General features: G+C 39.3%; 1 protein-coding gene across 1 annotated transcript in view; it reads left to right on the forward strand.

Moving 5' to 3' along the window:
* scn8aa (sodium channel, voltage gated, type VIII, alpha subunit a) overlaps positions 1-7710 on the forward strand; it is a 58687-nt gene extending 50977 nt beyond the window's left edge. The window contains exons 22-27 of the mRNA XM_053481953.1: positions 4521-4805; positions 5298-5351; positions 5437-5574; positions 5687-5791; positions 5890-6160; positions 6255-7710. Of these exons, the coding sequence (XP_053337928.1) occupies positions 4521-4805; positions 5298-5351; positions 5437-5574; positions 5687-5791; positions 5890-6160; positions 6255-7393 (1992 nt within the window). The 3' untranslated portion in view covers positions 7394-7710. The remainder of the gene's footprint in view (positions 1-4520; positions 4806-5297; positions 5352-5436; positions 5575-5686; positions 5792-5889; positions 6161-6254) is intronic.
* Positions 7711-10786: the final 3076 nt, after the last annotated feature.

Genomic DNA, 10786 nt, shown 5'->3' on the forward strand with positions numbered 1-10786 from the left:
TTATTTACAGCATAGGCCATAGCATCTTCTTATATGCAACAGAAGCACTTAATGAGCTAACGCTAATGCTAGCAAATGCCACCAAATCCAGGAAGAATCACATACTTCTACACCGTCTGATTTAATCACGTTATGATAAAAAAATCAAATTTCTGCAAATTAATATGCCAATTACTTTTTTTATCCATTTTCACAAATAAAGTCTGAGACTGCGTATAAAAATAATCAGCAGAACAGAAACTATTAATCGCTAGGTTACTCTTTTATCTGTGTGAGAAAGCATGAGGCAATCTGTTAGCAAAGCAGGTAATCTTCAAGTAATCTTTCTGTTAATATTTTGTCTTTGAAATGCACCTCAAAGATAATTATTTAGGAAAACACTTAGTAGCCTAATGACGGTTAATGGTGCTTCTGCTGTTCGCTGTTGTGACTGGCGTCATGGTGGTCACGTGTCTACAAAAGGTCAGTAGGAGCTATAAATAGCCGTTCCCACTCTTTGCCAGCCTCTCTGTTGTGTTTCTCAGGTTATACGACAAGCAGTTTAGATGTTACTGAGAAATGTCTTTAAGATTTTTAAGTATCAGACAGAGCTTCAGCAGTGATTATTATAAATACACAGGTTGTGACAATTAAAACAAGCGCATTAATATAAACCTGCAGGACGTTCTAAAAAATTAACACCTTTTGACTAAACAAAGTAGAGAATCCAACAATGCTGTGATATAAGACCTAATCAAGATTTTACAACATTCTGATAAAGCAAAGACTTCTCAAAGCTGCATCATTGCAAATTCTAATAAGATGCATTTGTTAAAAAAAAAAAAAAAAAAGCCTTTATTATTTAGAAGAAAAAAAATGTACAGGTTATTTTTTTAAATCGAGACACGCTTCGATCAATTGGCTGCTACTTTGGCCTGATTTTCCCAACCTTTGCTTTTAATGGAGAGCCTCCGTCCCTCCATCATTCCCTTTCTCTCACTGACTCCTTCTGCATCTATCAGAGAACAACCAGCAGCACAGATCCACTGGATCGCTGAACTCTCACCTCCGCCTGCCCCATACAATATCGCACAGAGCCACTTCCAAGCGAACGACTCCTTTACACAATGGAGTCATCGCTACTGTCACACCGTAGTGCACATAGCCAAGTGCTAGGTTTTAGAGTGACTCCCAATTAACTCTTGCAGTTAGTCTGTAGTAAGAGTAGGTGTAAAGCTGAGCATTCTCAGCAGTCATCCCTGTTTTGGTGGTTGTGAACGGTGGTGCCTGGTTGTTGTCGCTTTCAGTCCCTCCTCTCTTACCCCTGGACTGGTTGCCTTAAGCTTCTGTTGCCTTTCTAATCTCTCACCTCTTACCCAGTTCCCCATCCTCTACCCTTCTTTCCCTACCAGCCCCCATCCCCCTCCTCCCTTCCCTCACTCCCTTGTCCTGTCCTGTCCATCTCACCCTGTCCAACCTGCTGGAGTCGCGCCTCACCTCTCTTTCACTTGTCCAGGATCTGCTCATGGGACTGAAAATAAGAGAGCCTCACACACACAGCAGTGTGGGTGTGAGAGGAGGAGATTTGCTAAGCTTCTGTGAACTGTAAGAATGTCAAATTCAAAAATGTTCTCTGACCTTTTGGTTTTGAGGTCCTCAATCATGCTCGTTTTGGACATTGGAGGTTAACCCAGCAGTCTGTGCCACTGCTTAAGTTGGAAAATAGACAGAATGACATGTCTCAAGATCATTGCACATTATAAAAGTTTTAGTGTATTAGGACAACATTTACAGTCAAAACAGAAGCTTAGGAAATTGACCAGGCAGCCTGCTGGCAGTAAGTGGTTTTATTCACAGCATGGCACTCTTAGGACATGGCACGATGATTCCTGTTAGAAATGCTGAAACTGGGAGACTGGACCCACTAGAGCAGAGAGATGTATAAAACTTACAGCCAAATATCACAATCACTGTGACAAAAAAATACATCCATTTCACTCTGGGCAAAACTTGTGTCCTCTCTACAGAATGATCAAATGACCCAAAAATGACAGATTATACAATAAAGATCATTATGCATGGATTTCACAGGCCTCTGCTGCTGTTTAAATGTTGATCGATTAAGGAAAATCTTTTCCAAAACGTTTTTTTTTTTTTTTGCAATGTATTTATTCTTCTTATGATTTTTTTGTTTGTCTTTCGGGGTTATTTCCTTCATGTCTTTTAATCTAATATATGATTATTGGCCTAGTAAGCGTGTCATTTTTGGGTGGAATATAAAAATGTCATGTTTCTAAAACTTGTAAAACTGCATTGTCCCTATGATAATCCAGTTTTGATCAGGTCGAAATAGATAGGTTATTTTATTTAGTAATAGAACGAATAATAAGTAACTGAATACGTTATCTTATACGTTTATATTAGTCTTTGTTCATTGAAATGAAATGATATTTTGTTTTTACTGAACAAAAACATTTTAAAAAAGTTAAAAATGAATAAATGACTTGATAAGGAGACAGCAGCGCAGAGAGGAAAGAAATTACAAGTTTTAAAAATACCTACTTGGTCATTACTAAAAAATAAATGCATACATAATGAAATTTATATAAAGCAATTTGGAAAGTTTGATCTGGGTTCTGGATAATCTTAAGCCCCGCCCAGATGCAGCACAGATCCCTAATGGCCAATCACTCTGATAGTAACTCCGTTCGCTCTTGTGTTTATACATCTATGTAAATCTCTCTGTGCTGGTGCCTCTCCTGATTCATTTATTTATTGATTTTAACAGTGTTTGAGTTTGCACAATGATGCCATGTAACACGCATGTCCAGTTCAATTGCCAATGCACATTATGCACTTTTGAAAGCCATTTTCCCTCACTTTTATATGTGTTGAATGTCATGAAAATTTGCGGTGTCTGTGACATTTAAATGTACGCTAATTTGAAAGACAACATTGATTCTCCTGACAAATAACTTTAAATGGGGTTGGGCTTTTATTTAGTATTTTAATTCATGTAAATTACTGTGCAAATAATTAGTTTTTGTCATGGTCATGTAACATTTTATAATATATATATATATATATATATATATATATATATATATATATATATATATATATATATATATATATATATATATATCATAGAGCTGCATATGTGCTGAGAAAATTCCCCCACTGTGGGACGAACAAGGGTATCTTATCCTAAAAACAGAATTGGATCAAAGGGAAGGACAAGAAAAGCATTTCTTTTTCCTTAAATTATCCTAATTATCAGCCCCATATTTGCTAGGAGAATCCTATCATTCCACAGTATTAAACTAGTGTGTAAGGAGGGAATATGGCTGGACTGTGGAATCCGTGAAAAACATGCATGCTCAGCTGCCTGCCCCAGAGCCGCGGCTCAGCCAGCCTAACACAACGTGCAAGCGTCCACGGCTCCTCGCTAATCACTGGTGGATGGGATCCTGAACAGGGCTGAGGGAGGATGGGGATTGGGGAAAGCCCAGGGGAAGAGGGGGTTTGATGTGATCAGTGTAGTTCTGTTTTGCTTGCTTGTGGGTGGAGGGACAGGTTCTGTTATGGTTTGCTGGGTTTGTTGGGTTTGCGCTGCCTATCTGTATGGCATGTTACATATTTTGAATGATGATAGTTCTAATTCTAAGGTTTTTAACCTTAATTTAGAGGTCTTGATTAAAACCGCCTGTAGTGCCATAGTTCTGTTTTGCCTAAAGACTAAATTAATGGAAACCCTTTCATGCATAAATGTTTTTATTGCTTTAATTTTACTTTTTCTGAATAGAATTTGTGTTAAGCAATAAATAGCAATGATAATAATAATATTAATAATAATAATAATAATAATAGTAAATATTATTAAAAATTATAGTTCTGTGCAAAGGTTTTAAAGCTGTAAAATAAGAATGCTTTTAAAAATAGAAGTGTTTATCGTAAAAAAAAATTATGAATTAACAAAACAGAAAGGATATGAACATAAAAGTAATCCAGTCAAATCAATATTTTGTGTAACCACCCTTTACATGCAAAATAGCATTAGTTTCTCTAGGTACACTTGCACACAGTTTTTAAAGAAACTCCTAAAACCTGGCTTTAATTTTGGATACTGGTGAGTACATAGCATCTGTAGCCAGGAAGCTAAATTAACCATGCTTTCTGGGTGGGAGGACAGGCATTACACTCTCCCCTGTCAATCACAGCAGCATTAGGCAATCATAGGCACCTGTGAGCTCGTGTAGGAAGAAAAGTATTAAGTATACAAGAGTATACAAAAGCCCTGCCTTAAAAGGACTACAGACATTATGCATGAAAGAGTTATAATGAATATGGCCTTTTGCCTTTTATTAAACTTAAAATTCTATTATACCTGAAAAAGACTATATTAGGCCATACAAATATGACGCTGCATTATATATGTTTGTTCATAGCTGGTAGTTACTGTGATGAGTATGTATGTATATATATGCACAATTTCTGGTTTCTCACGCAGCACTACATTGTCTGTTCCACTCTCGCTCTAGGTTGTAGTCAACGCCTTGGTGGGTGCCATCCCTTCCATTATGAATGTGTTGCTGGTTTGCCTCATCTTTTGGCTGATTTTTAGTATCATGGGTGTCAACCTGTTCGCGGGGAAGTATTACTACTGCTTTAACGAAACGTCTGAGGAATACTTTCCTCCCGACGAAGTGAACAACAAGACGCAATGCTACGAGCTCATCAACGCCAACATCTCTGGGGTGCGCTGGAAAAACGTCAAGATCAATTTTGACAACGTAGGTGCCGGCTATCTGGCTCTGCTGCAAGTGGTAAGCGTCCTTGTTCCTGACACAATTACATTTTTATGTTTGTTGTTATGTGACAAGGTTTGGTTGAAGATTGGACCATTACAATATATCTCTTTATCTATGCATAATTTAGCTTTGGTGTTGGTCAGTGTCCTACTGTATGTGGACATTAATTCATTGTATATGAGTGCTTTATCTTGGTCTGGGATTTAGAAGATATCTTGGAAACACTTGACCAAGCTGGGACATCCAAGCTGGGACACCAGTCCTTCTCAGGGAGGACTTGGGGGCAATTTAGTACAGCCAAGACACCTACTGGTCTGTTTTTGAGAAGTGGGGGGGTGGGGGGGGGATGGAAAAACCAGAGGAAACCGATTAATACACAAGAAGAACATAAGTAACAGAGACATAAGCATTAAAATAAGTGGGAGATCAAACCAATGATCCTGGGCTTGTGAGGTGGCAATGCTAACACGTGTTTAATGGGTTTGTATTTTCTTTTTTTAACCAAAGGCTACTTTCAAAGGTTGGATGGACATTATGTATGCAGCCGTTGATTCCCGAAGGGTATGAATAGAAATATTGTTACCTATTTTTGATGAGCATTGTAGAATTTAGTGCTAATTCTTTTATTTCTGGTGTATGATCTCAGGTGGAAGACCAGCCCGTGTATGAAGACAACATCTATATGTACCTTTACTTTGTCATCTTTATTATTTTCGGCTCGTTTTTCACCCTCAACCTGTTTATTGGTGTCATCATCGACAATTTCAACCAGCAAAAGAAAAAGATAAGGCTCCTCTCCATCTTCATTTTGGAATCATTCGAGTGTTTGTTGTTTGTACAGTGTCATTCTCTCAATCGTTATATTGGTTGTAACCAAAGATTGTTTCTTCCTATACTTTGGAGGTCAGGATATCTTCATGACAGAAGAACAGAAGAAATACTACAATGCAATGAAGAAACTTGGCTCAAAGAAACCACAAAAGCCCATACCTAGACCTCAGGTAGTATACACCCATACACAACCATGCATGTGTGGAACAGTGGAGGTAGGTCTTAGAACTAATCTTGACTTAAATATGGTTTAATATCCGCCCTTTAGAACAAGATCCAAGGAATGGTGTTCGATTTTGTGACGCAGCAGGTCTTTGACATCTCTATCATGATCCTCATCTGTCTGAACATGGTGACTATGATGGTGGAAACAGATGATCAGTCAACGGAGACAGAAAATATACTGTACTGGGTGAACTTCATCTTCATTGTGGTCTTCACTTCTGAATTCGTGCTCAAGCTCTTCGCTCTGCGTCACTACTATTTCACCAATGGTTGGAATGTGTTTGATTGTGTTGTGGTCATTCTTTCTATAGTCGGTAAGTCTGTCTTGATTTTGTAAGGTATGTATATGATTGTGTAACCCTATTTCGCCTGCTAATTTTTATTTTTCCACTTTGTGTCTTAAAATAGGGATGTTCTTGGCTGACTTGATTGAGAAGTACTTTGTGTCACCGACCCTGTTTAGGGTTATTCGTTTGGCAAGAATTGGTCGTATCCTGCGTCTGATCAAAGGCGCCAAAGGCATCCGGACATTACTGTTTGCCTTGATGATGTCACTGCCAGCTCTCTTCAACATCGGCTTGCTGCTCTTCCTGGTCATGTTCATCTTCTCCATCTTCGGCATGTCTAACTTTGCCTACGTTAAACGGGAATCTGGAATCGATGACATGTACAACTTTGAGACGTTTGGAAACAGCATGATCATTCTGTTTATGATCACCACCTCTGCAGGGTGGGATGGCCTATTGGCTCCTATCCTCAACTACCCACCAGACTGTGATCCTGACAAGGAGAACCCGGGTACCTCGGTAAAGGGCAACTGTGGCAATCCTTCCGTGGGCATTTTCTTCTTTGTCATGTACATTATTGTGTCTTTTCTGATCGTGGTAAATATGTACATTGCCATTATCCTGGAAAACTTTAGTGTGGCAACAGAAGAGAGTGCTGATCCGCTGTGCGAAGATGACTTTGAGTCCTTCTATGAGATCTGGGAGAAGTTCGATCCTACAGCTTCGCAGTTTATCACGTTCGCAAAGCTCAGTGACTTTGCTGACACTCTTGAACATCCCCTAAGGGTGCCTAAGCCCAACACGATAGAACTCATTGCCATGGACTTGCCCATGGTGAGTGGAGACCGAATTCACTGCCTGGACATCCTGTTCGCCTTTACCAAGCGTGTTCTGGGTGACAGTGGTGACCTGGACATGATGCGGCAGCAGATGGAAGAGCGCTTCATTGCCGCCAATCCTTCCAAGATATCCTTCGAGCCCATCACCACTACGTTGCGGCGCAAGCAGGAGCACATGTCTGCTTCGGTCATCCAGCGCGCTTACCGCGCCCACCTTATACGTCGAGGCTTCATTTGCAAGCGGCTCCTAAGCAGCGGGAAGCTGGAGAACGGAGGGACCAACCAAGAGAAGAAGGAGGATACGCCCTCCACTGCCTCACTGCCCTCCTACGACAGCGTGACCAAACCCGAGAAAGAAAAACTGGATGAAAGCGAAAGCAAAGGCAAAAACCAAAAAGACATCAAGGAATCAAAGTGTTAGAACTATGCCATTGGTTATAGCCAAAACAAGACACAATTGTGATGAGACTCAAACTCACGACTCTAACAAATGTAAAGAAAAATCATTTTCAATGAAACTGAGAAAAGTGGAAAAAAAAAAGTTGTTTACAGACATTACAGATGCGCCAGTGCAGAGAAAGCAGCTTGGTTTCTTACCACTTTGATTACGACCAAATCGAACCCTATTGAGCTTCCTGTGTGGCCTCTGTACTCAGCGACCAAGATTTTACAGCTCTACACAGCAACTAAAAAACACCCATAAAAGGCCCAAGACAGATATCTATGTTAGGGACCACCAATTATGCACCAATCTCTATGGAGTTAAGCATTCCTCTGCTACAGATTTGCCCCTTATAACCACTGCCGAAATCCAGCGGGAATACTCCCCACTCGGTACAGGGAAAATCTCTGGAACATTGACCAGAAATGAACAGATTGCGGTAGAGTGGACTGAAATGAGAGGGGAAGCTGAGGAACATGACAAACCAGAAAATTATGCAAGGGTTATGTGAGATGAATTATATGTGCATCTTATTTAAGAAACAAAAATGAAGGTAAAAAGAAACGTTTGGCCCATGTCGCTAAGTCTTTTCATCATCTCTTTGTTATACTTACATTTAAAAAAAAAAAAAGAAAAAAAAGAAAGACATTTTATACATAGACTTCCACACTGCAAATTGGGTTGGGCACGTTAATCAGGGTTTTGACTTGGGCTGTAAGGGACTTGCTCAGATTGCGTTCCAGATAAATAAGTAACTAATTGTGCTCGTTCAGTGCATAGAAATGACTTGCATGGTGGCATGTTTTGATCAGAAATCATGCATGTATAATCATAGTCCACTTGACACTTCTACTCTGACCACAAACAGGGCTTGACTGTCCATTCGAGGCTGTCCACTGGGAAATATATTTCAGTAGAAATGACTGGAAAGGAAAATTGGTACTACTCAAATTTTATTCATTAGTCTCCTGGTTGTACCATAAACATCACTTTTTCACTAACTTCCTAACTTTCAGATCATGCAAAATCCGAGTGTCAGTGGATTATTAAAAGCAGTTTTTTAAAGATTATTATTCTATATAAATTGTGGCACACTTGAAGCATTTGTAGGTCGGCTTATAGACTTTCACGACCCTAGATATTAGGGAGTTTTGCTTAAATTTCTACTCAAATCAAAGTCCCGGGCAAATCAGCCTTGGTTTGTTTTCATTTTCACACCAGCAGTATGATTTGGCCCTTAATTTCCAGTCATGTGACATGCAATCAAGGGTAGATGAAGGTTGCAGCAAGCCACCATGCCATCCGTAATCTCTTACTATACTTTGTCAGTTGGGACCAGACCTCTCTTAGAGGTGACCGATTTAAACATCGTTTTTAAATATATATTTTTTAATGTTTTCTCAGTCTATTTGTTTGACAGGTAATGCATCATCGCGGTAACCATATCAGGGGTTGTGTTTTGTTAGATATGCGTTTTGTCCTGGACACATTAAAGAGAGCAGTAGGGTAGTTATTATGAATGCATCTACCGGGTGACTTTCTGACTGTTGAATAATAGAGTAAATATTGACAGTACAATTTGTGTGTTATGGAGCATATGTAATAGAGTGGATGTTATATGATAAAGCTCTGCTCTGAGAATGTAGTGAAGAAAAAAAAAGAAATAATCCAGGTTATAGTGAAGGATGCTTGCATCGATGAATATTATGCAATTATGGAAAGTTCATCTGTTTTTTTTGTTTGTTTTTTTTTAAATAATGTTTGTCTATGTGAGAAAAATTGTCTATACAGCACCGGGAAAAATGACTTCTGCAACCTCGTGAGCAAACTGCCATCTGATTTTTGCTCTGAATGTGAAACGTTTTTAAAGCTTGGGAAAGAACAAAGTGTCATTCCACCAAATGTCTTTTGTTTCTTCTTTGTTTCTTCTCATAATGCCATGGGCTCTCGAATGTCTTACTGTAATAATTGCAGCGAACCAGACATGTTTTACAAACAGGAACAACCAAGAGCAGTCATCAGTCTTTTCTTACAAAGGAAAAGGTTTTTTAACAACAACAACAAAAAAATTGTTCTTACTCGCTCTTACCTGCCAAGCTCTTTTCTGCCCTCATTACTGCCCCCCTCCCATACACATAGAAGGTGAAAGGTCATGATGACCCCGTGTCACAGCCGGCACTAGAATCCACACCATCATAGCCTGAGTGTGTGTGTATTTAGTGTTTACAGCCCAGCTCCCTCTCTCCCTGTCAGACTCGTCTGTTGGTCTGTCGACTGCCTGAGATCTCCCGAGTGGGAACTGTGGACTCCAATCCGAATCGGTGCCCAGTGAAAAGTATAGGCGACCTTGCAGTTTCACTCCTTTTTCTCCTTGAATGCGATTGTGTTGTAAAGATCACACCTGCACACGGTATGAGGTGTTATGTACGGTTCAGTGGGAGATCTGATGATGTCCGTGGCACAATTGCTGAAAAGTAAAGACTACACTTAACACTTGAGAGAGAGAGCGACGACAAGTATTGTAATATATGCTTTTCTTTTAACTGGCATGCTTTGTTGTGGTTTTTGTAAATACAGAATTTTACAGATTAAATGACTACTATTAATCAGTTAATGAATTATAACAATAACAATAATACATGAATGGCTTCCAGCTAATGCCCTTGTCAAATTTGTTACCTTCTTTTCTTTATTTTTCTTTCTTTCTCTATTTATTTATTTATTTATTTATTTATTTTGGATTTAATTGATCATTTTAAATTGTCGGGGGAAAAACTGAATGATCTATTGTACCAAGGATACTATATTAGACAAACTATATAAATGTATATGAATATACGTAATATATGTATATGTATGAGAGCATATATAAAAGAGCACTGTCAGATTTTTGTTTATATATGCAACATGTCCAGTGGATGTCAATTTTCTTTGTGTTCGGGGAACATGTTCACACACAGTTTTTATTGGAGCTGCTTGGAACTTAATACTGTATGATGATTACGATTACACTACCAGCACACCTTTGTGAATCCCGAGTCCCGTCTAACGGCCACGCAGAGCGCTCGTACTCGTTAGCGCTCCGTCTGACCTTCGGCCCGCGTTCACCCACCGAGTCAGAAGAACTCGACAGTCACTGAGATGCCGATGTCCCCCTTTTTTCTTTCAGCGCCGCCACTCCCGGACCAGAACACCGGCTGTAAAATCTTTCGAATCATTCTTCTTTGTTCTTCTTCGGTTCCCGTGATTTTTTTCTAGTGCTACACTTCACAAATTATGTGTGCCTTTTTCCATGTTTCTGCAATTTCCACAATTTTATTATTTTTTTTCCAGAGGATGGTGCCATACAAAACAACCTGATGGGAAGAGATG

This window comes from Clarias gariepinus, chromosome 22 (genome assembly GCF_024256425.1).
Source record: "Clarias gariepinus isolate MV-2021 ecotype Netherlands chromosome 22, CGAR_prim_01v2, whole genome shotgun sequence".
Classification (NCBI taxonomy): Eukaryota; Metazoa; Chordata; class Actinopteri; order Siluriformes; family Clariidae; genus Clarias; species Clarias gariepinus.